Source organism: Meriones unguiculatus, chromosome 12, assembly GCF_030254825.1.
Source record: "Meriones unguiculatus strain TT.TT164.6M chromosome 12, Bangor_MerUng_6.1, whole genome shotgun sequence".
Lineage (NCBI taxonomy): Eukaryota > Metazoa > Chordata > Mammalia > Rodentia > Muridae > Meriones > Meriones unguiculatus.
In genome coordinates, this window is record NC_083360.1 from 86829407 (window position 1) to 86855244 (window position 25838).

Genomic DNA, 25838 nt, shown 5'->3' on the forward strand with positions numbered 1-25838 from the left:
CACGGTTTCCTCGGAGCTCGCGTCAGTTGGTTGCATCAGGCCCGAGTGCAAGACGTGCGGGTGCAAACTGTGTGTGTGTGAGGGGGGCAGAGAGTCCAGCGCTTGTGCAGAGCTCACGCCTGCAGGACACAGGGGAGAGTGCACGGCGGAACGGGCGCCCCGGGGCCTCCTCGGGACCCCGCGCAGCGCTCTAACAATGAGAGGCAGCGGTCCGGTACTTTCGATTCCTCGGGGACCTGCCCCTTTAAGCGCCCCCCCTTCCCGAGCGTGCCCCCGAGGCACCGCCCACATCCGCCCGACATCACTTCCTTCAGTGCTGGAGGGGAAAAAGCACCAATCTGGGCACCCGGGGGGCCGGGCTGAGCGGCGGTCCGGCGCCACCTCCCCGCGCGGCGGCCCCGAGCAGCCGCCTCCGCCGAGATGTCGCCTCGCCTCGGGGCCACCTGTTGGCTGGGCTTCGGTCTCCTGCTCCTCGTCGCTCCTTCCGAGGGGCGCGTCGGGCTCGGAAAGGGTGAGACCTCGTCCCCACCCCGATCCTCCCCGTCCGAGCCCCTCTGGCCGGGGCGGAGGCCGCTCCGGGTTCCTTTTTGTCTGCCGGGTCGGTGGAGTAGGGAGAGCTCGGCCCGCGGGAGGGTTTAGGAGGGGAGCTGGGCCTGAGGGCGCTCTTGATCCCGGGCCTGGGGAAGCGTCAGGAACCGTCGCCTCTCCGCCCGAAGAGAGAGGGTCGGTCGCTGAGTCTGAAGGTTCCCCACCGCCACCAGGACCGGGATCCCGATTCCCCGGGAGATAGCGAAGGAAGGGCCGGAAGAAGGCCGGGTGTTTAGAGAGAGGCATCAGGGGTCGTGAGTGAAGGTTAGGAACCGTGAACCCCCGACCCCACGCCGTTACCTCTTCTTCTGAACTTGAACACCCTCCCGTCGGTTCTTTTCTGAAAGCTGAGTGGGTTGTAAATGGACGCCAACGCTGCTTTGGTTATTTTGTGTCTCACCTTGTCGTATGGGATTGTGCTGCTGCCGGTTGTGTGTTTGCTAAGTGTGGAATCTGCCCACGTGTGTGCTGGTGTGCTGCACACTTAGTCCACGTGTGTCCTGCCGGTTCTTCGCCTCCCGAGACGGGGTCTCAGTGAGTCTGAGCTCAGGCTAGAGGGGCTGGCTGGCCAGTGAGCTCACGGGATCCCGTCCCCAGTGTTTGGAGTTCCGTGCGTGAGTCGCCGTGCCAGGCTTTTATGTGGTTACTTAAGAGTTGAACTCAGGCCTCTCGGTTTTCTCAACTGTTCTTACCCGCTGAACCATCTCCAGGCTCAGTCGTGCGGTTTTTATCTTTAATAAGATCTACTTTTTGTGTCTGCGTGTGTCTCCGTGTGTATAGATGTGAGTGCGTAGCCCACGGAGGCCGGAAGAGGGTGTCAGTTCCCCAGGAGCTGGAGCTACAGCAGTTGTGAGCTGCCTGACATGGGTTCTGGGAGTGAGCTCGGGTCCTCAGGAGGAGCAGCAAGTTCTCCTAATCACTGGGCCATCTCTCTAGTCCCTGTTGGTTTGTCTGTTTTTAATGCTCCTTATTTTTACATTCCTCGGTGGGCAATAAGATGGAGGGGAACTGAGTGGACCTGAGCACAGTCGCCTCTGTTCAGTGTTGAGTTCTGATCACCAACCATGTTTTGATCATTGACTTGGGTAGCAGATGCATGCAATGAAGAGAACAGACAAGGTTCCCGCTATTCAGGTCAGAGAGAGAATGAGAATAGGATAGATTCAAGACAGATTAATAAAAGACTTTCAGCTTATATCCAGGCTGTGGTAGAGTAGGAAGTAAAAAAGCTGAGGATGGCAAGCGAGCTGGCGTTTACTTGAGTTGAGGAGGTGAGGAAAAGCTTTTCTTTTCTCATTTTGTTTTTGAAAAAAAGTCTTTCTAAGGTGATGTGTGGGTTCCTACCTTTGAAGGAAGTGATTAAACTGCAGGGAGCACTATTAAGTCAAAATGTGTCAGATACTGATACTCCTATTATGAAACAGACTGGTGTGTATTCAAAATAAACTTGTAAGGGCAGAGGGAGAATGGAGTGCTAGCATGTCTGTGGATCTGAGTTCAATGAGTTCTGCCAGTGAGCAAATGAGACCCCTTTGACAAGCAGCTCTCAGGCCGCAGCTCTCCGTGATTGTTACACTCAGCCTGCCTCATCCTCTGCTCCGGTACTGTGCTGTGTGTGGAGTGCCATGAAGTGCTGGATGAATAAATACCAGTTCTTTGGCTGCCGGTAGATTCTGTGTTGCTCAGTTAGATAATTGGCTGATAAACAACTCCAAAACACATTGATGCCTTTAATCCCTGGATGCGAGACAGAAGCAGGTGGATCTGGAGTTCCAGGGACCTCAAGGGAGAGAGTTAGTTTGTGACAATTCAGTGGAAAAAAAAAAAAAAAAAACCAAAACAAAAAGCAGAAGACACTACCAAGTTACACACTTGAAAACTATCCAGTGAGTGAAATATTGTTATTTCCCCCATTGAGGAATAGTTACTTGTTCCGAAAAGGAATTAATTGTATTTCAAGTGTTTGTTTTATGTATTGCTTATGTATAAATTCTTTGGACATAAGTATCTCACCCCACCTCAAAAACTAAAACTAAAAATAAATAAAAAATATATAAAAAATAAAAATAAAATAAAAGGTGCTACCCGAGGGAGCAGTCCCTGAAATTTTCCATGAGTGTTGTTTCTTCCAAGATGTCTAGCTCCAGCTCTTTCCAGAAGACAGCTTGGTGGTTGGCAGAGTTGACCCTCCTGGCCTTCCCCAGCCGTTGTTGTTTCGCAAAGGAATGAACAGTGGTGTGCAGTAGTGTGTACTAGGCTGGAATTATTAGGCCTAGAGTTGAACCTTGGTCAGGCCATTTAGCCAGCATTTAGGCAGCTCTGGTCTTCTGGTGACCATTTATCAGGTGTAGGGGTTGGCTTAGAAGTGTGACCCAGGCCTTGAAGCTCAGCATGCCAGTGTCCAAACCCTCTATCATTACTCTCAGTAGACCAGAAACTGAAAATAGAAAGAATCGTAACAGCCAGCATTTATTTCCTGTATGCTAGCTTCCCAGGTACCACCTGTGTATTTTTCATACAGGTTAATTCTCACAGTGACTCTGAGGTGGGTAGTATTTTTCTCATCATCCCTGTTTCGTAGATGAAGAACTTATTAAAATGGGGCATTAGGCCTTAACTAGTAACTAGAGAGCAGGAAGGTGAATAGTCCCAGAGCCCATGTCCTTAAAGCAGTGCTCGGCTCTGACTACCAGTGCAGAAACTAGAAAGAGGCTGTTGGTGTGCTCTCCCGCCCGTGATAGAAATAGACGCCTTCGGCTTCTGCAATTAAAAGCTGGCACAGTAGCAGGTATGCTCTGCACCCTGTTGATGGCTACAGTCACTTCATGAGGTGTATTTCTTTAGCATTTGTGGGTTCGGTAGAAGGGCTGAACTAGGATTACAGTCAGCTCTCTCACCGCAGACATCACTTGGCTACACTGTTCTCTTACCTTGCAGGTACAATGTTGCCTAACTCAGGCGGGGCTGCCCCGGGGCTGACATTTGATCTTCTGTTATTTAGGTTTCACCAGGCAGAGCATGGGGGTGACACTTTTCTGACATCTTTAAACAATCTAGGACAAAGAGCTTGGACACTGACATAAATACTGTATGTAGCAATGGCCTTTCCTGTTTTAAATACCATCTTGATGAAGAGGGAAAAAAAGCTGTTGACGTGGGCACCTTTAGCTTCCTTTGTGGACAACTGGCATGAATTGTCTTGTCGATGACACCTTAGACAACTGGACTGTCTGCAGAGGTTCCGTGCTGCCATGGCCAAGAGCCTGACTGCTAAAAGCTACCTGTATAAATTCTCTTTCAGTGGGAAAGGGAAGAACAAAAACACAATCCCCACAGTGTTCTATAGCCAAAGTCGGTGTTCTCGAGGTGTGTTCCTTCATTTATTCTTTAAGCACTGCTAGCGAGCCAGTGATGTGTTTGAATGGGTCAGCAGATGCAAGCGTCTACTTTCTAGCTCTGGCTCTGCTTCCATGCAGTGGAAGCCCAGGCAAGCTCTTTAACTTCGGTGTCCTTATCTGTAAGAAAAAGGATAGAGTTACCACCTTATGTGGTGGTTCTGAGGATAAATAAATTAAATGCCTGTAAACACGTTTTGAAAATTGCTATGCTTAGAAAAAAATTACCCAGCTGGGCAGTGGTGGTACACACCTTTAATCCCAGCACTTGGGAAGCAGAAGCAGGTGGATCTCTGAATTGAAGACCAGCCTAGTCGACAGAGAAAGTTCTAGAGTAGCCAGGGCGACACAAAGAAACTCGAAAAACCAAAAGACAAGAAACAGAAACTAACATTATCAATATTTATTTTTGTTAGTTACCATAAATTTTTGTTTTACATTTTCTTGCATCTGTGCTGCATTCAGGAGAGCTTGTCACCCCATCTCCGCATCCCTATTTTAATGTATTCATTGGCTCTTTAAAAGTTATGTCTGCAGGAAAATTGAGCAAAGCCCAGTAGATTGAAGCCCTTGCTGCACAAGTGTGCTGACTTAAGCTCCGTCCCCGGAACCAACACAAAAGTGAGAGAGAATTCACTCCATAACATTTTCCTCTGAACTCTACACATATAGTATGTGCTCCTACGTGTACATATCATGCACACATTAAAAAAAGAGCAGAAAATAAGAGTGTACACATATGCCCTTCCCCACTTCCTATATGAGCATCTTATGTTACACATCTACTAATGAAGACACCCAGTTTATATTACATTTCACTCTCCATGTACATTTTGTGCATTTTGACAAATGTAGTGGTGCTATTAGTTTGCTAGGGCTGCTATAATAAGTACTATAGATAGAGTCGGTTCTGCTCCAGTGCAGACGTGCTTCCCGAGGCACAGGTCAACCACGTTAATTGTTTTTCAGACCGTCATCCACCTTGTTTTAAGAAGGTCTCTTCCTGGGACCAGGCTAGGCTGCCTGCCTGGTGGGCTTCAGGGAACCTCCTGCTGTCTCCTCCCCAGGGCTAGAAATGCTGGACTATCAGGTCCAGCTTGTTACATGGATCCTGGAGATGGGACTAGGCTCTCCATGCTTGTGGAGCAAACAGTTCACCAACTGAGCTGTCTCCTCAGCCCTAGATTGGATGGTTTAAACAACAGAAATTTATATTGCTGATTCTGCAGGCTTGAAATCAAAATCAAGGTGTTGGCGGGGTTAGTTTCTGCTTGTTGACAGCTATCTTCTCTCTCTGTATTAACATGGTCTTCCCTCTGTGTACATTTCATCTCTCTCCAAAATTAGGACCCTGGAGATGGTGGTGCAGGCCTTAAATCCCAGCACTGGGGTGGTAGAGGCAGGCAAATCTCTTGAGTTTGAGGCCAGCCTGTGAGTTACACGCGCATTACCTGTAACTCCAGTTTTAGGGCTCCTGACACCCTCATGGAGCCAAAACACAAAATTTCATTGGCTCTTCAAAGACCGTATCCTTAAACACAGTCATAAAATACTGGCGATTAGAACTTCAACATCTACAGGGAGAGACATCATGCACAGCCAGGCTGTAAGAACCTGTATGTGACAGGGCATTGTAGCCTTCTAAAAGAGTTTGCTGGTGACGCAGGCCTGTGTGAGGTGGGTGCTGGGGCTCACACTCAGGTCCTCGAGGTTGCACAGCAAGCCCTTCACTGCCTGAGAAAACTCCTCTGCCCCGGCTCTGTCTTTCTCTCTGTCTGTCTGTCTGTCTGATTTTGAAACAGAATTGGATGAATCCCTGGCTGGCTGGCCTCAAAACTCAAAACCTTAGTATGACTCCAAGAAGGGCCTTAAATTTAATGATCCTCCTGGCTCCACATCTCGTATGCTGGGATTGCAGATGTGGGCCACCTTTCTTGGTTTAGATTTGACAGTTTAATTCACGATTCCATGAGCTATTTCTCTAAACACTTGATGTGTAGTTGTTTGGGTCTGTGGTTGATAAGCTTGGTCCCCAAGATCCTCATTGTCCAGCTATGTTGCTTCTGATTGATTATTTTCCTACTTGACAGTTTAGCAGTTTGTGGGCCTCTGGTGGTGAACTCACAGTGTTGGTCCTGACAGGGTGAAGCGCACTTGGGAGAGCCTCAGGCTCGTGTCCACATTGCCACATCACATGTTTGCTCTTGGCAAGGGCGACCTCACCTTTGCTTGCTCTGCTGCCGTTGTTTTACCTTATGTTTGTGGATGGGTTTCCCTTATTGCGGTGAGTCCATTCTGCAAGTTGTTTTATTTCATTGTTCCGTGGGTGGGTTTCTTTTCAGGCTGGTTAGTTTGCTTGTTGACAAAGCAGGATCCCTTTGGCCAGGTTTGAGCCTGTGAGTGAAGTGATGACTAATGCCTTCAGCATCTTCCAGTTCTCTCTGGCATCCTCCCAATTTCACTCTCAATTGTTCACTCCTCAGGATCAAACTTTGGGCCTTAGGCAGGTGACACACACCCCTCCCCGCTGGCGGTGCTGTTGAGACTCAAAGACTGTGGTGGTTAGTTTGGATACTGCTTTTCTTTCCCTTTGGAAGAACACTGATAACAGTTAGATGTTAATTCATTTGGGGGAATACATTTCTGAAAGACAAATGGGGTGCCTGAAAAGGCACAAGGTGCTGGGCAGTGGTGCCACACACCTTTAATCCCAGCACTCAGGGGGCAGAGGCAGGCGGATCTCTGCCTGGTCTGTGGAACAAGTTCTAGGACAGCCGGGGTTACACAGAGAACCAGGTCTTTGAAACCAGAAACAAACAAAACAAAAGGGAAAAAGAAAGAAAGAGAAGGCACAAGGCTGGATGTTAAATCCCAGGTTCCTTATTTAACAGTGAGGTGACCTGGTATAGCTGACTGGCTTCTCTGAGCCTTGGAGCCTCATCTGTAAAGAAAAGCAAAAGCTACTCCATACTGATGTCTATACACTAAGACTATGTTAACATTTTATTACGATTCAACAATAACCTTATGAGAGAAATTTTTATACCCATTTGGGTCCTGAGAAAACTGAAATACAAAGAGGAGAATTTTTGTCAAAACAACATGAGTTGGCTTGTGTAATCTGCTCTACACACACATAGAAGGTGGCTAATAATAGCAGATATGAGGAATATCTCAGAAGAGGGGCAGGAGAGTAAAAGCCAGAGGATGGGAAGGAGTGCTGTGTAAAATCAAACTTTTATTCGCCTGTTTCAGCTGTTGTCTCTGAGGCTCACTGCCTCTTGTCTGCTAACTTAAGCCTCGTCCTAGAAGCTTCTGGCCTCCATATAACCCAACCTAGGCCTAGAATGTTTTCTGCCTCTGAGACTTACTGCTGAATAAGCTTACCCTTTCTTGTTCTTTCTGAGCTCAGAGCTGGCTGGTTCAACTCAGCTGTTCTGGCTTCAACTCCTCTCCCAGCTGACTTATTCAATCTAGCTTTTCTTTCAGGCCTCTGAATTGCTCTGCTTGGCCTCAAATTAATTTTTGCAGTCTCTTCTAATCTTCTGGCTCTTTCTCACTTTTCTGGCTTGTTCTTTCATTCAATCTCTCTAACACTCTCCCAGTAAAACTGGCTCCTTCTCTCTGCATTGCCCATTAAGTAGCTTCCCTTTCCTCTCCTCAGATCTCCTCTGACTTGTCACCTTTTCTGACACTCAGACATCACTTTCAAACATGAACGCTTTCTTCTACAAACTAACTTTACTTTCATTGTTTGGGATTACTGGACCTAAGCCAGAGCAGCCATTTTCTGAATTAACATTCCTCCACAGTGCCTTATGGATGTGACATAGCTGTTGTACCATGAACTGTGCCTCCCTGCACAAGGGTCTCACAAGGCCCCCTCCTCTGTGAGGAGGACAGGAATTGGCACAGAACATATCAAGAGTTCTCAAAACAAAGGAGATTTATTTGCCCCAGAGGGACAAAAGGCAGGGGATAAGAGACAAAGACAGTAGGGAGATGAGAGGCAAAGGACAGGGGGTGGGGAAGGGATATGTGTTCTGGAGGGACAAAGGACTGCCTCTGCATAGAGAGGAGACACAGGTGGCCCATAGGCAAGTAGACCAGGGAAAAACCCCGTGATAGGATGTGCTGAGATGTTTTGATTGGGCATGTTAGTCAGAGTAGCCAAAGGGGGCTTTTGCTTACTGATCTAAGTACTTTGATAGCTGGACCCTGGAGGTCAGCCTCAGAAGAGGAAGTAACCAAATAAAAGACTAGACCCTGGTGGCTGGCGTTAGGAATGTATCTGGCTAACTGAGGGGAAGGGTAAAAGGCACACCCTATGAGTGCCATGTTTGCGTGCTCAGCCAGCTAGAGCCCTTCAGCAGGTATACCACTCAGTGGTTGCTGGAGGAGGAGTCGTTCCTCAGGGGTGTGGGTACTGCCAAGTTACCCTTGCTCAAGCAGACAACCTCCCACTAGGCTCCTGCAAGCAACCCTGACTAACACACACAAATAGGAGAGGACTTATTAGGAAGAGGGCTTCAGTGGGCAGGGAAAGAATAAAAGAGGTAAAAGAGGAAAATACACACACACACACACACACACACATATATATATATATATGAAAATTTGAAAGGACAAATAAAGTAAATAGCAGCTAACATGACCACTGACATTTCCTAGATATAACATAAGATTATGTGATGTGGAAGCAGGGAAAGATCAAGAGGTTTGGGCCCAGCACTTAGGGAGGAAAGGAAACCGACACTCCAAGGTCTAAAGAGTCTGTCTGGGAAGTGTAGTGATGGGATGGAGTGGTTTGAGAGCAGGCCCTGTCAGAAGAAAGCCCTCTGGGCACACACCTCAGTGCTGAGGGTAAGCTGGGAAAGAAAGGCAGAGTTCGTTTGTTCTGTTTGTAAGACAAGGTCTCTCATGTAGCCCTGGCTGTCCTGGAACTCTGTGTAGACCAGGAAGTCACAAGGATCCTCTTGCTCGCTCTTGGTCTGCTAGGACACACCCAGCCAGGTGTCATTTTCTTACTGAAGCCTTTGTCTCCTTCAAGGGTTGACCTTTATCCTTGGGACGATAGATATCCTCTGACATTCTTCTTACTAAACAGTGATGTAATTGAGGAAGATCACGCTGGGCCAGGCAGCTGGGTCCAGGTGCTTGCCACAAACCCCACCAACCAAAGTTCATTCTCTGGAACCCACATGGTGAAAAAGAGAGGGCTGACTTCTTTGTTTTGTTCTGTTTGTTTTTTTGAGACAGGGTTTCTCTGTGTAGCCCTGGCTATTCAGGAACTCCCCCTGTAGACCAGGCTGGCCCCGAATTCACCGAGATCACCTGCCTCTGGCACCTGAGTGCTGGAATACAGGTGTTCTCCCCCACTGACTGTTGAAGGTTGTCCTCTGACTTCCACACGAAGGCTGTGGCATACGCATGTCCACATAAATGCAGTTTTAAAAAGAAAAAGAGTGTTCTGGCTCAACTGTGGGAATAAAGACAGTTAGTGCACCTGACTATTACTTCCTTGTATTGATAATCTGAGGGAGAAATTAGTGTCTTGAATTTATAGATGGTGAGGTTGGGACTTACATGGCTTCATTCAAGATTTCACACACTTGGGATGTGGAGTTACAGATCCGTGTCTTTGTGAGTCTACAGCTGCACTGTTTCGTTTCAGTGACGATTCTTTCTGTTTACTGAGTAGGACATTCCCATTCATTCTTAAAGTATTGTTGGCATAGTTTGTGGTAGTTGACAAAGCATTCCACATCATTATTTAAATGGTGTTATTTCCACTTAGAGGCCTGAGCACAAGTTTGTGGAATGTGACTATCTATGGTTCAGTATGCCCAGAAAACAATGGCGCTCGGTGGATGGATATTGAACACCAGGCTCTTGAGGAAAGCGCTTTTTCCCCCCTCTGTTCATGGTTCTTTTACAAGCATGTCTCACTTCTTTCTTGTGTGTATGTCCTTTGTTCACTGTATGGGTGTTTATAAGGCTCTTTCCTTCTAGGTTTTGGAGACCATATTCACTGGAGGACTCTCGAAGATGGGAAGAAAGAGGCAGCTGCAAGGTATGAATCATGGTGTCGGTTGTTTACAGTAACAGACGTTCTTGTGGTTAACTTAGCATTGCTTTCAGATGTCGAGCCGCGTGAAGGCCCCACAGGAACGAGATGATTTCCCCAGTAACAAAAACTTAGCACTTACCGTACACCAGGTGTTGAACAATCCAAATTAATTAATTTAGTTCCACAGCATTTCCATGAAGTATTGCTACTTTTTTAGAAATGAGAAGGTAAATCACTTAATGGTTCATTTGTCCAAGATCACTAGTGCATAGCAGAACTGAGCTTTTGACAACCCCTGTAGGCTCTGTACCCTCAGTCAGTGAGTTACACCGCCTAAAGCCTAAAGCTAAAATAATGTCATGTTCCAGGGAGGTTTAGTTTATGAACAAACAACCCAGAGCATAAGGAGTTGTGGGAAGGAGGCAGAAGCCAGGAACTGTCAGTTTTACATGGATTGGTTTATTTATAGTCTCTATAACCTCTGAGATTGGAACACCTATGAAATAATTGTATCTTTTATAGAGAAGGAAATTGAAACACAGAAAAATGAGATTATTTTCGAGCATTTAAACTGCTGTTAAGTGGCAGAGCTTATTTCTCTGCCACACTCTATTAGAGACTTACTCTCCTCCAGCATGTGAGTCCTGTATTGTACCACACTGTAAGCATGCTCACACTTAACACTCTGCACCTACCAGACTAGTGCTTGTTGCGGAACAGATCCCGCAGCCTGGTGACACTGGGCTCTCAGTGTCATGAGAGCCTCTGCAGCAGGATTGCCAAATTCAATAGTAAAAATAAAAGATGCCCAGCTACATTTAAATTTCACACAAAGGAAAATTAAATATGTCCATGAAGCTTATGCAACTTTAAAAAAATCTTAAATTCCGATTTAATTGGAAAACCTGCGTTGTATTTGGCAACCCTATCCAAGATGAGAATTTCCATTAGTCTTTCAAGTTCAAAATGAAATGATCCGACCAGAGGGTGTAGTTCAGTGGTAGAGAGCATGCACAGGGCCCCAATACAGCACCCGTCTCCAAACAAATAGAAACAATTTCAAGTGTCAGTCAAAACCTCAGTGACTTTTTCTGGGCAGCTTTTTCACTTCTGCTCCTCACGCTAGTGTAAGGCTACCTATAGCGTTTTTGTTTTGTTTGTGTTTTTGTTTTTTGAAACAGGGTTTCTCTGTGTAGGTCTGACTGGCCTGGACTCATTTTGTATATCAGGCTGGCCTGGAACTCACAGTAGTCTGCCTGCCTCTGCCTCCCTGAGTGCTCAGACCCTTGATTTCTTTTGGGGAACAGTTTTATGGTCATCTCTGCCCTCAGCCATGGAAAGATGTTGACTGAAATAGTTGTTATGAATAAACGTTTACTAAGACCTACCAGGTACGGGAGGAGTCCTGAATAGAGAAGCAGTTTTGTAAATTGCTTTCTGTGTGCTAAATGTGGCGCTAGTAATTTTGCTGAATGCCCACTAAATCCTAATAAATAGATAGGCATGTTCTCTGACGGAGTGCAATTTTGAGGCCTTTAATAATTGGTGTAAATAACTGATGCTATTCAAATCTCTGCGTCTCCTTTTTGAGAACGTTGGCCTTTGCTCCAGTTGGTTAGTTCCCGTTTCCCATGGAAACAAAAGGCCATGTACGAGCGTAGGAAACCAGGAAGTGTGGGGTTTACTTCCGGTTCGTGCCGGAAGTTGACGCAGAGCGTCTGCACATGGCTGCCCCTGGAGAGGATGCCGCTCGTGGTGTTTTGCGGGCTGCCTTCCAGCGGCAAGAGCCGGCGTGCAGAAGAGCTACGCCGGGCGCTGGCCGGCGACGGGCGCGCCGTGTACGTGGTGGACGACGCCTCGGTGCTGGGCACGCGGGACCCGGCTGTGTACGGCGACTCCGCCGGGGAGAAGGCCCTGCGGGCCGCGCTGCGGGCCGCGGTGGAGCGGCGCCTGAGCCGGCAGGACGTGGTCATCCTGGACTCCGTCAACTACATCAAGGGCTTCCGCTACGAGCTGTACTGCCTCGCGCGAGCCGCGCGCACGCCGCTCTGCCTGGTTTACTGCGTGCGACCGGGCTGGCCGAGCCGCGGGCTCGGGGAGGCTGACGCCGCCGAGAAGCCGGCTCCGGCCGTCAGCGCGAGCTGGTCGCTGCGCGCCGAGGAGGACGGGCAACCTCTGGCGGCCGGCGCTGCGCGGGAAGAGCGCGCCGCCATCCCCTGGGCAAACGGGGAACTCGCGGCCGCTGCCCCCGGGGAACCGGATCCAGAGGAAGCCCTGCCGTCGACTCCTCCAGCCGTGGGGACCCCCGAGTCCGGGAGATCTGCAAAGTCCAGTGCCTTCTCTTCCAAACTCTTGGAGTCCTTAGCGCTGCGCTTTGAGGCCCCTGACTCTCGGAACCGCTGGGATCGCCCCTTGTTCACCGTGGTGGGTTTAGAAGAGCCGTTGCCCCTGGCCGAGATCCGCTCTGCGCTGTTTGAGAATCGGGCGCCCCCACCCCATCAGTCCACGCAGTCCCAGCCTCTGGCCTCTGGCAGCTTTCTACACCAGCTGGATCAGGCCACGAGCCAGGTGTTGACTGCTCTGATGGAAGCACAGAAGGGCGCGGTACCCGGAGACTTGTTAACACTTCCTGGCACCACAGAACGTCTCCGATTTACCAGGCCTTTGACCTTGGCAGAACTGAGTCGCCTCCGTCGCCAGTTTATTTCCTACACTAAAATGCATCCCAACAACGAGAACCTGCCTCAGTTGGCCAACATGTTTCTTCAGTATCTGAACCAGAGTTTGCAATAATGTGGTGGTGGGCATTCTGTCTGAATTCCGCTGTACTTTGTCTGGAAAGAATAGTCTGAGGTCTGCAGAGCTTTCGATAGTACTAGGGTGGCTAAGTTTGACCGGCTCATTTTCTGCCTCTCTGCCATTCTCCAAGGATATAGCATAAACTGAGGCGAAGAATCGCTGGGTCCAGAAATACCAAGTGGCTTCAGTTGGACTCAAGTGAGGGTACTGCATACCGCTGTTTGCCTTCCATCAGAATGGAAGAGAATTGTTTTAAATTGACTGTGAGAAGAAACCGAAGATAAGTTTTGTCTTGACGATGGTCCTTTTATACTACAAGTATTTTTGAGTACAGTACTTCTTGTTATTTATCCTGGAGCTTCGAACACAGATAAATCTTCTGTCCCTGGGAAACTGATATTTGTGTAAGACAACCATTAGCTATTTCCTCTAATAAAATCTTGTGAAGTTGTCTGCTGGACTCTTAATTTCATGTTTCCCCTGAAGCTTAATATTTTACATAGACATGTATTATTGCATACAAAGATTTTGGTTTATATATTGTGCCACATTCGGTAACGATTTGCTTTATAGCATATTTCAAGACAAACATCACTATAATCTTAATTTTGCTGGTAACAAACAGTAAGTACTGAATTTCCATTATCTGCATGGTTCAGATGTATCTCTGACCTTGAGAAGTTGTGTGAAATGCAAATATGCTTAATAGTATGAAAGCTAGCCATCACAGGACAAACTGTGGAGTGTAAACTGGCTGCGGGGGGGGGGGGCTGTCTTCAGAAGAGCTTGAGAAAATTAGTATTTGAAATTCCACTGTAAAAGAATGGTCTGCAAAAGACCAGATGCAGATTTTTAGACTTTCTAAACCTGGAGGGGGGTCTTGCTACTTAGAAACAGTAAACAAATATGTTCTAAGAAATGTGAATTATGTTTAATGTGTCACAAAAGCATTTTATATTTGCTTTTCAACCACCACCACCCCCAAACAAACAAAAAACTCACTGGTCATGATGCTCACACTTGTAATCCCAGCACTTGGGAGGCTGAAATGGAATTATTGTAAGTTTGAAGTCAGCCTGAGTTACATAGTAAAATCCTACCTCAAAAAAAGTTTTGTTTTGTTTTTTTTTTTAAATAGATGTATCTTTTGTCTGTACAGCAGCAACAAATGGGCTGCCTTTGGCCTACAGATTATATTTTGCTAACCCTTGTTGTAGATTGACTAATAGATTTTTGTCGGGGAAAAGGACATTTTAAAATGTACATGCTTTCAAAAACAGGTAGACCTGCTAAATGGTGGGGCAGTTGGCCTTTCTTGGTTGCTGGCATTACCTTGGGAATCTCTGCCACCATTTGTTGATGATATGAAGGTCAGGAGGGACTCATGCACGAAATGTAGGTTTGAACTAGGCAGCCTCAACAACCTTTTCCAACCTTCATTCCTGACTTTAGTCTAGTTGATTATTGATTGACCTGGGTTTAAACTTACATATTTTAGGGCTAGAAATACGGCTTAGCAGTTAAACACCGGCTCCTCTCCCAAGGTCCTGAGTTCAGTTCCCAGCAACCACAGGGTGGCTCACAACCATCTATAATGGGGTCTGATACCCTCTTCTTTCATGAGGTAAACATAAAATGGAGCACTCAGATACATAAAAAAAAATCTCAAAATCTTACATGTTTTATCTAGATGGCTGTTCTAAGTGAAGGATATATAGCAGCCAAAAAGAACACTGGTCTTGGAGTCAGTCTTTTTATTAACTAGTAAATGGCAGACCTTATATAGTCAGGTGTATTTTTAGGTATGATTTATTTATTTTTATCTTATGTGCATTAGTATCTTGCCAGCATGTATGTCTGTGTAAGTGTCCCAGACCCTGGAACTGGAGTTACAGACAGTTGTGAACTGTCATGTGGGCGTTGGGAATTGAACCCAGGTCCTCTGGAAGAGCAGCCAGTGCTCTTAACTGCTGTCTCTCCAGCCCTGTGATCCCCTGTGATCCCCTGTGATGCGATATTTAGTCTCTTGGTCTTTTTGGGTTGGGCTGGGGATTGAACCCAGACCTTGTACATGCTGGACAAGTGCTCCACCACTGAGCTACATTACAGATTAAATGTTTCTTTACTATCAGGCCATTAATAGCATCCACCCTAGGTGAGTGTGGTGGTGTAAAATTACTTGTAATTTTAGCACTCAGGGAGGCCAAGGCAGGAGGGTTGCCAGTTTTAGGCCAGTTTAGGTTACATAATTTGAGAGCCTGAATCAAAAGTAAAAGTAGGACAGATGTAGTAGCCTGGAATGCCAGGAGTGCTGGCCTCCAAGCCTAACTAACATAACAGTCTTGAGTTCAATCCCCAGGGCCTGTTCCATGAAAGGGAGGGCCTCTGAGCTCCACAGTATATATGCATTCTCTCCCACTTGCTTGCTAGGTCCTCCCCTTCCTGGAGTGTGCGTGGGTGCACACATACACAGGCACACACGCACACAAATATTTATTATTGTGTGTTTGGGGGAGGAATATTGCCACATCTCCTTGGGTGGCCTGCTCACTGTGTCGATCAAGCTAGCCCCGAATTCAGAAACCAGCCTCCAGAATGCTGGCGGCAGAGGTGTGTGTCACAGTGCCCGGAGCGTAACTAACTAAAAAGTTTCTAGAGTTGATTGTGAGGCTATAGTATTAGGCTTACAATGTATTTGGCACATAATAGTCACGTTCAACACACTAGTTCTGGTCACCTGGATCCTGCCTTCTACGCTTGTTTTTCTCATGTGGTTTATAACCCTTTACTAAGTAATCTCGGAGGCCTGAGTCAGTCCATTCAGATTGTTAGGCGGAAGGTGAGCTAGTTTGCCCCACACTTAACCTAACCACAGCTGATCATGTAGAGTAGCCCTGGTGGATAGTGACTGCTGTCGGGGGGGGGGGGGGGTCAGTCATAGCCTGTGTGTCGGACATAGGGGGTGTGAAGACAGCTAAGAACACTTGGCTCAGAAAGTCTAACTGCGGTGGAGAGGGTGACTAAGATCTGGGGATCTAAACTAACCCGTCATGCTTCTACAGCAAGCTTTTTACCTACTGAGCCATCTCCCTGGCCCTGCCCAGGATTTTATATCTTAGTTTTGTACTTAGCATAGTAATGAAGGTTTTTTATTTACACTTTTAGTAATCATGAAATAGTAATCATTTGGACATACAATAACATCTAAAATTGTTGAGCTGATGTTTTTCTTCTACCTCTTTTTTCTCCCTACTTTTAAAGCCAAATTTGTAGAAATTACAGAACTATCAGCACTTACTGCAGTTTTTCTGATAACAGTCTGTAGCTTAAGTAGTTGGTTTGTTACAGTTCTCTTTGAAACCACAGGACACGTGAGTTCCTGTGCGTTACTCTTTGACTCAGTGAACCGATCATTTTGTTCTAGAGTCCTTTTGAAGGGTTTTACTGGAACACAGTTTCTTTGTTTTTCAGTGGCTTGCCGCTGATGGTGATCATCCATAAGTCTTGGTGTGGAGCATGCAAAGGTGAGTGTTTCCTCCCAAGGCCAGGCCTCAGACGTGTGGTAAGTGTTAGTGCTGACTGACGCTGGCAGAGCATGCTGATTGCCTTGAGCAAGGCGTAGGAAGTGCTCCACACGCCCTCCCTTACAAGCCTGCAGTGTCTGCTGGGGTGTGAGCGGAGCTCAGAGTGTAAGATTCAGTTATGTCGAGTGTGGAGTTAAGTGTCTTAGTGTCATGGACAGTCCGTCACAGCAGAAGCTGGAGTCCTATGCAGTGGAACATAGCTGGTTTTGGGGAGGAGAGAACCAGTCAGAACTGGAGGACATTTTTACTGGAGTCTTTTGCCTGTGTGTCACCAGTGAGTAGGACACAGCTACAACCAGGAAGATCCTAGTTAAGAAGAAGTGCAGCTGGGCAGGCCGCTCATGCCTGTGATCCCAGCACTCAGGAGTCTGAGGACACCCCGGACAACAGAGTGAGTCTCTGTCTCAAAAAAGGGGCTAGAGAGACGGCTTGGTGGTTAAGGACACACACATACTGCTCTGCCGGAGGACCTGAGCTTGGTTCCCAGCACCCATGTCAGGTGACTTATCACTGCGTATGACCCCAGCTCCAGAGAACTCTAACCTGCCACCTCTGACCACTTGTATTCATGTACATATACCAACCCCACACACGTGATCGTAATTAGAAGATAGTGGTGTGGGTTCTACCGACAGACCTTGTTTCCTCCCCCCACCCCTCTCTTTGGTTTTTCCAGAGAGTGTTTCTCTGTGTAGCTTTGGCTGTCCTGGACTTGCTTTGTAGACCAGGCTGGCCTTGAACTCAAAGCGATCTGATCTGCTTATCTTCTGCTTCCCTGCGTACTGGGAATTACAGGTGTGTACCACCATGGCCAGCTTTTTTTCTTTTTTTAAACTTAGCATATATGTATTTTCAGAACAGGGATTAAAGGCATGCACAGCCACCACTTGGCTTTTTTATTTTAGTTGATTTTTCTTTAGTACCCATTTTACTTGTTTATATTTTACATGAGTGTTTTTTGCCTGCATGTATGTATGTGTTCCACACTTACGCTTGGTACTCTCAGAGGGCAGAAGAGGGTAGATCCCCTGAAACTGGAGTTACAGATAGTTGTGGACCACCCTGTGGACCTTGAGAATCAAACTCAGGTCCTCTGCAAGAGCAGGAAAGTGTTCTCAACCCCTGAGCCATCGATCTGGCCCAGCATTTTATCTATATTTATTGTATGGTGTTTTGTTTTGTTTTGAGACAGGGTAATAGTACACTCACTGTGAATTAAAAGATGACCTCAAACTTTTGACCTTCCATCTCCCAAGTGCTGGAATTGCTAGTGTGTGCCACTACCCCCGAGTGCTTGGAATCTTAAGCCAGAGCACTGTGAGTGCTAAACAAGCACTTTGCTGAGCCTCGCCTCCAGTCCAGAGACCCCAGAAAAAAGCAGAGGAGGAGTTAGGGCTCCTTACCCAGCACTTGGGAGGCTGGAGCATGGAGGCTCCAATGAGGTCCCGACAACCTGGCTGTCTGTCGGGGTCAGCTTCTCCCCACCGACTTCTAACATTGTGGTTCCTTTTTCAGTAGTAATTATTGAAATAAAACTGCAACAAGCAAACTGTGGGGGCCAGTGAGAAGGCTTATTGTGAAAAGACACTGCTGCACGAGTCTGGCATTCTGGGCTTGATTCCTGGAACCCCATGGAAAGCTAAAAGGAGAGAACTGGTCCCACAGAGCTCTCTTCTGACCACGTGTGCTACAGGACGTGTGCATTCACGCGCTATAATTCTTTGCTTTTATAAAAGTGTGTGGAGGTCAGAGGACAACTTGTGGGAGTCTTCTGTGTAGGTTACAGGGATTGAACTCAAGTCATTAGTGGTAGCCAGTACCCTTACCCACTGAGCCATCTCTTCGGCCCATAAATATATGTTTTTTCCTTTCTTGTGTAGACCAGGCTGGCCTCAACTTTGTCAAGATCCCCTCCTGTCTGTGTCTCCATTAAGGATTTGTGCTGTCCCACTCAGCTCCCCGTTGTCCTTATTTCATAGAGGAGGATGCACGTTGCAGTCACATAGCGCTGTGTGCCGGAAGCAGGACAGAGCCTAGCTGCCAGTTCTGCTTTTATGACTGTATTTAGTTATTTAATTCTTGCCCTTATTACGTCTTATTGTTGAGACAAGGTCTTACTATGCAGTTTGGGCTGGCCTGGAACTTGCTCCGTAGACAAGGCTAGCCTGGAACTCATCTGAGTATAGAGTTCTGGAAGTAAAAGTGTGTAAAGTAAAAATGCCACACCTGGCATTTCTTTTCCTTCCTTCCTTCCTTCCTTCCTTCCTTCCTTCCTTCTCCCTCTCTCTCTCTTTTTTAAAATTGGGTTAGGTTTGGCTAACATTGCACAGGTTGGTCTTAAACTCAAGTACGTGCCTCAGTCTCCCCGGTAGCTGGGTCTACAGGTGTGTGCCACTGTGCATTCTGGAGGGTTTGGTTTTAGTTGTAATTGTGCATGTTGAGGACCTGTGCGTTTGTGTGCATGTGGAGTCTGGAGCTCCACCGTGGCTGTCCTTTTCCAGTTGTCTTCCACCATAGTTTTTATTTCCTTTTATTTATTCCTGTATGTGTCACATGGTGTGTGGCCTGATGCCAGAGGACACCTTCGTGGATTCATAGACTCTGGGGACCGAGTTCAGGTTGCGAGGCTTCCACGGTAATTCCCTTATCTGCTCAGCCATATTTCTGGGCTCCTGTCATTGGAACCTGGAGCTATCAGGTTAGGTGAGGCTGACTAGGAAGCAGCCATTCCCAGGGATCCACGGATTGCTACCTCCTGGACGCTGCAATTACAAGTGCATGCCACCATCCCCTGCTTTTTTTGGTGAGTGCTAGAGATTGAATTTACGCCTTCATGCTTGTGTGCCAGGCACTCTACAGACAAGAACATCCCCAGCTCTCAATTCTAGTTCTTTAGACTTACAGAAGTTTCAGTTCTTTAGACTTAACAGAAGTTTCAGTTCTATAAGTTAACTTAGCTAATGCCTGAGCCATCAGTGAGAATTGGTGATGTCTATACTCATTAGTGTTTGGGTATGATAATATTTCTGTCATTGCAAAATCGTTTTTCTTTTTTTTCTCCTTAGCTTTAAAACCTAAATTTGCAGAATCTACAGAAATTTCAGAACTGTCCCATAATTTTGTTATGGTAAATCTGGAGGTAAGACTTAAAGAATGTCTCCTTATCCTTCCCCCCTCCTCACTTTGTGATTTTAAGGGATTGTTTTAGATTTAATATAAGGTAATATGGGCAGAACTGGCTATGTGTTGTTTTTCTCTTGACCTCTCATACTAGGAATTATGGGACAGATGTATTAGAAACCCGTCAAGCATTAGAGAGGAAGCAGGAATTGTCACCATCCAGCAGTGAAACTTGGATACCACCCGAGTGAGGGCGGGGGATGGGGGTGGGTGGGTGGAGGAGCAAGGCAACACAGAGAAGGACACCAAGTCTAGGCTCTGATCAAGGTGCTGTTTACTGAACGTCAGGTTAACACTTCCATAGCAGGAAAGTACAAGCAGTTTCTCACAGAGGCAATTTTACTTGACCAAAACATATGAGGGCTCACTCAAGGTTACACAGAACCTGCTGTCTGGTTACCATGGTTGCATGGAATTTATTGTCTAGTTCTCAGGGTCAGAGCCCTCTGCTGTAGAATTGCCAAGGTCAATCTCTGAGACACCAAGCTTTAGATAGGATCCAGGGCCAGGAGGCCGAATTCCACTGCAGAGATGCGCACTCCAGTTTGCCGTTAACTCCAAATGGGCTGCCACGAGGAATGGAGAATTAGGATATGTTTTGTATCTTCGTATATTTTTCCTATAGATAGTCATACAGTTTCCTGCAAAGGTTGATTCACTTGGACACCTACTAGGTGCTCAGCTGTGCTGGCCTTCCATGCGCAGCCTTCCTGTTTCCTTGAGGAGGCATCTTCCGTACTTCATACAGAATTCAGGTCTTGGGATCCCGAGTCTGAGCACATCAAGCGTTAGAAGGGATATTTTAAGTCACTGGTATCATTCCCATTTTATAGAAAGGTCTGAAATCAAGTATGTGATTTTTGTCAAAATCCTAATAATTGAGAAATACCATGATTGAACAGTGCTCCCTTCCAGGCCATCCTCTTCAGATGTGGGATCATGTAGACTTTAAGTGATGCTTCCAGACATGAGTTCCTTTAAAGAAATTGTTGGCTTAACCATAGGTCAAGAATCTTGTGAACATATTAACAGTCACCATTGAGGCTTCATGTTGCCTGTATAGCTAGTGGACAGCCCAGTGCTGATTAGAGCAGCTTAAACAAATGGCCCTGTGTAATCCCCACAGGCTATAAAATTAATGTGTTTCCTGCGAACAGGATCTCATTACTTTCTGGGGTGAACTGGGATTTCCCATTCACAGAGGACAGGAAGTTCCCAGTGAGTGCTCTCCAGCTTCAGAAAGCATACCACGGGCTGCAGAAATGGCTCAGTGCTTAAGAGCACTTGATGTTCTTGCAGAAGACCCAAGTTCAAATCTCAGCCCCCAAATGGTGGCTCAAAACCATCTATAACTGTTCTAGGGGATCTGATCCCTCTTCTGTCCTCCAAGGACACCGTGCACATATACAGTGCACAGACATACACGGGGGCAAAATACTCAACACAATAAGATAAAATAGATAATTAGAAAAAAAAGTGTAGCCACAGTGCCAGTCTTATTCACAAATTCAGGAAATAATGTGTGGGAGTCAGTGATGGAGCTGATGGGAGTACAACAGTGAACAAAACAGAATTCCCTCAGAAGTAACATTCTAGCATGGGAAAACAAGTAAAAAAATACCCAAGATGGTGTTCGATGCTGTGGCCGAGAGTTAAGGGTGAAGGAGCTGCAGTAATCCACGGTTTAAAGCAGGCGTCCAGGGCTGAAAATTATATTTGATCAAAAGTCAGAAGCAGGAGAAGGAGTGAGGCAGGGGTGACCGGGCCAGGGGGCAGGCAGGACAAGTCCACAAGCCTGAGTTAGGAGAGTGTCTGGCTTGGTGGATGACAGCAACAGTCAGTGGGTTGATGTGTCGAAAGAGGCCTGAACAAGGTAGAAGTTTGAGAAGAGCCAGGGGAACATGGGCAGGTCACATGGGGGGACATGGGCGGGTCACACAGAGCCTCTGGCCTGAGCAAGCCTTGGGTCTACTGAAAGGCTCTGAAGAGAGGACGAATATTGCTATCCAGGGTTTCTAATTAATCTTAACAGGATGAAGAGGAACCCAAGGATGAAGATTTCAGTCCTGATGGGGGTTATATCCCACGGATCCTTTTCCTGGGTAAGGCAAACGAGCTTGTTGGGTGACCCAGGGCGAGCTGTGGACAGTGAAATGATGAGCGTGGGAGCTATACTGGTGACGAGCTGAGGTGTCCAAAAGCCAGGGACCTGGGCAGGAAGCTGCATGCCTGTAGCTCTAGCACTAGGGAATCTTGTGTTTGAGGCTGGCCTCAGCTACAGAGACCCTGAGGTGGTGGTGGTAAGAATATGAATATGAGAATGAACATGCTTTTCCATTAAATAACTGCTTTATGGGGAAATCTGACCTTCCATATGACATCTGACTATGATGTCCACAGTCATTTGGAAATCATCCATGTCTCACACAAACATCTAAGACCCTCCTAGGGAGAGAGAAGCAGTTTCCACCCCTGGGTATATATGCAGTTGAACAGCATGACCAGACATGTGTCTGGTTTTTTGTGTTTCTGTTTTATTTTGTTTTCAAGACAGGGTTTCTCTGTGTAGCCTTGGCTGTCCTGGAATTAACTGTGTAGACCAGGCTGGCCTTGAACTCACAGAGATCCACTTGCCTTTGTCTCTCAAGTGCTGGGACTAAAGTTGTGTGCCCTCATGTACAGCTTTGCCGTTCAACAATTATCTATTTTTGAGGCAGGGTTTCTCTGTAACAGCTCTGGCTCTCCTGGAATCATTCTGTAGACCAGGCTAGCCTCGAACTCACAGAGATCCACCTGCCTCTGCTTTCTGAGTGCTGGGATTAAAGGCATATACCATCACACCCAGCTCAATTTTTCTAAAATAGGAAACATCCGTGATCCCAGCACTGGGGAGTAAAGACAGGAGGGGATGGATCAGGAGTTGAAGGCCAGCCTGTTACATAGGAAGTTTGAGAACATCCTAGAATACATGAAACCCTATCTCAAAAAAAAAAAAAAGAAAAGAAAAAAAGAAATTAATATACAGAAAACAGCTGGCCAGATTTAGCAGATGCTGCAAATGAAGAAATAACATCAAGGAGAAAAGGAGTAGTCCAGGAAGGGAATAGTATTGCCAGGGTATGGGATGGAGGAGGTGAGCTGTTTTCAGGGAAGTTCATGTCATTTTTATGATTATAACGTGGGACACGATGGGCCGCAGAGGTGGCTCTTCTCTCCCGAGGGCCTAGTGTATGGGTGGTCAGGTACCTTTCTGTTGTAATCACCACCTCTCCACACCTTTGTCTTCAACAGATCCCAGTGGCAAGGTGCGCCCTGAAATCATCAATGAGAGTGGAAACCCCAGCTACAAGTATTTCTACGTCAGTGCTGAGCAAGGTACAGTTCTGAGAGGAAGAAGACGGGAGGTCCCGGGCAGGTCTGTGGCAGAAAGCTATCCCCCTATGAGCCTGTGGGCTGAACACCTCCCTCATGACGAGCTCTCGGCTAGATCCTGTATTGAATACCATTGGAAGCTGAAACTCAGCCTTTCCCCAGCGCCTTGGGCTCCAGCGGAAGAACAGGAACTGAGGGCTGCTGGAAGCTGGAGTTAGATTTGTTTTGTTTTCCCATCACACCCATACTGCTCCTCCTGCTGGAATCCAGAAAAAGAGGAAAACAGACTTAGCGGTTTCATGGGTATTAACTAAATGGACAAGCAATGTACGAATTTGTCCCTGGGTCTGGCAAGATGGGAAGGGTAAAGACACCCACTGCTAAACCAGATGGCCTGAGTTGGATCACCAGAACCGGTAGGAGGCGAGGACTGACTGCTGCAAGTTGTCCTCTGACCTCTGTGCAGGTGCAGTCATATAGGAGTGCTTTTCTCACGCATGCATGCTCATACACATGTGCATGCAGAAAAAAAATAAAAATGTAATACAAAGTAATAATCTTTCCTAGAAAGACACTAAGACATTTCAAACTATGACGGCAAGTGTGTGGTAAAGCTTTCCAGAAGCACGTGGCTTCAGTCCCCAGGGGTGCGCTGTTGTCAGCGAAAATGGGAAAGGCACATGGCAGGCAGGGGGAAGGCGTGGGGCCTTGGTGAAGGAAGGATGAAGTATCTGCCTCGCTTTTCGGGGTCTGGATTTTGGAGCGCTGTCATTTTCGAGGCAGGGGTTGGTCTTGGTCCTCGTGTTGTCACTCCCCTCTCCTGAGCTTTACTAAGTTGCCATGTATTACCTGTTGTTAGGCTGCCGAGTCATTAGTCACTCTGTGCTCTGTCCTTGGCACTCTTATTCCTAGGATAGGAAAGGGGGAAAGATGGAGGTATGTTGTCTCTCTGCCTCCTGGTCCACCTCAGCCTAATACCGGAAGACCTCATAGATGTTGGCGTTAGCTGCAGTTTCCCCACCAGAAGGGCAGTGGCTTTCTGTCCTAAACACCTGTCTCCCAAGGGTCACCTTCCCTTTAGGCTCTTAACAGTTGTCAGCCCACGCTGACAGAGCCCAAAGGTGAGCACAAGGCTCTTCCCAGAGTCCTCCTGGCTTAGTTGGCATGAGACTGGAAACATTCACACCTGCCTTTATCAAAAGTGTAGGTAGAACAGGGCAAACTAACTTGTTAGCTGCTTTTATAAGCATATATGGGGTTGCAAGGTTCCCAAAACAGCCTGGCCCAGTCCAGCGCCTGCCCTCCTGCTGTAGAGTTTCACTCACAGGCCCGCGGTGACGGCACTGCCCTCTGCACAAGCCGGTACATGGGAGGGATGCCTCAGTGCGTCAGACTTCCCATCTGTCTCTGTCTTTCCTTAAGCTTCTCTTTTTTTCCCCTGGAAACTTGGCTTTTTCTATTATCGTTTATTAATAGTAAAAATGTTTAATTCCTTCCATAAAGATCACTTCCTCTCGTAGAGTGCACATGTGTGCGTGTTTACGGAACATCGTGATCAGGGTGATCTGAACCCTACAGGGATGAGATAAATTCAAGTCGTTCCAAAGAGGGGCAGCAGGAAGGGGTCCCAGCTTCCCCAGCCAAGTGAGCATGCGCAGTCATGCTAGCGCTCAACCCGCTCAACAACCGGCGGTTCTGTAGGTCTTCGGAGTTTATGAAACACTTGTATTATCCTTTCTCTTTGTTGTTGTTTTTTAACAGCCCAAGGTAAGAGAAAAGAGATCTGTGACAGGTCAGGGTGAAGCCCAGAGCCAGCTCCTAGTCCGGGCCTCACGCTCTTGTGTGTCTGTTTGCTGTCTGGTGTCCGGTGGTGACCTGCGCACACTGACCCCTCCCCTTCCCGTTATTCCAGTCGTTCAAGGGATGAAGGAAGCTCAGGAGAGGCTGACCGGTGATGCCTTCAGAGACAAGCACCTTCAAGATGAGTTGTGACGACCGAGGAATCCCCCAGAGCAGTTCAACCACCGGGAACCGTGCTGCACCCACACCGGAAGGAGCGCTGGCCGTGGCCGTGGCCTGCTGGCGGAAGCCGGTCTGCGGAGCGGCAGCACGGCCGACCGAGTCTTCTGCTCCCCCTCTCCTACACAGCCGTTCCTCCGAATGTAAAGAATGAAACTGTTTGATACAAAACTTGAGCCACTGGGACACGCACTCCATGTCAGTATTTAAGTCTTTACCCATTTCTCCTGCTCATGCTGAAGTGAACGAAAAATGGAAGTGTCTTTTCTATAGTGTACAAATTGCAGGAATTCCTTGCCAATTTTTTAAGAAGACATTCTCCTTTTCTCTTGGTAATAATCCTGGGCTTCTTCCTGAACCCCTCCGCCCTTCCTCCTTTTGCTCAGACATCCCCATTTGCACGCATGCGTGTCAAGAATGGCTGTGTGCGGGACTCGGCCCCAACTGGAAGCATGCTTTCCCTGATGCTGTTAGAGAAACTGAAGCCTTCAAGCCTGCGTGGAGCCATTTTGTCAATCCAGCAACTGTATTTTTGTACTGGGGTTAAAACAAACACAAAAGATAAACTGTTGTTTCATTAAGCTTTATTAAAACTTAAAACAGAAAGATGCTGTGGTGGCCTTTCATTATTGGGCAGAGAAGGGGTAGCTACAGAGGAGGAGGAAGAAAACTGGCCTGTGGCTGATTCCTAGCCTGTCCCTCTACCACCCACATCAAAGGCGTTTCCTTTGTTGTTGTTAAGGTGGAATCTCTGTTGTCCAGGTGTCCACATCAGCTTCCTGAGCCTCGAGCACAGGGAGAGCCACCACCGTCCCTTTAAAGCCTGGCTGT

At 47.2% G+C, this 25838-nt stretch overlaps 2 protein-coding genes across 2 annotated transcripts; both read left to right on the plus strand.

Annotated features, from left to right (window-relative positions):
* The first annotated feature begins 300 nt into the window (after positions 1–300).
* Positions 301–25613, plus strand: Txndc12 (thioredoxin domain containing 12). The gene is made up of 7 exons (XM_021660936.2): positions 301–511; positions 9996–10056; positions 16324–16376; positions 19502–19575; positions 21649–21718; positions 22908–22991; positions 24901–25613. Exons 1-7 carry the CDS (start codon positions 421–423, stop codon positions 24978–24980), a joined length of 513 nt encoding a protein of 170 aa, XP_021516611.1. The 5' UTR covers positions 301–420; the 3' UTR covers positions 24981–25613.
* Kti12 (KTI12 chromatin associated homolog) lies at positions 10098–13303 on the plus strand. Its single transcript, XM_021660925.2, has one exon. It carries the CDS (start codon positions 11701–11703, stop codon positions 12844–12846), a length of 1146 nt encoding a protein of 381 aa, XP_021516600.1. The 5' UTR covers positions 10098–11700; the 3' UTR covers positions 12847–13303.
* Positions 25614–25838: the final 225 nt, after the last annotated feature.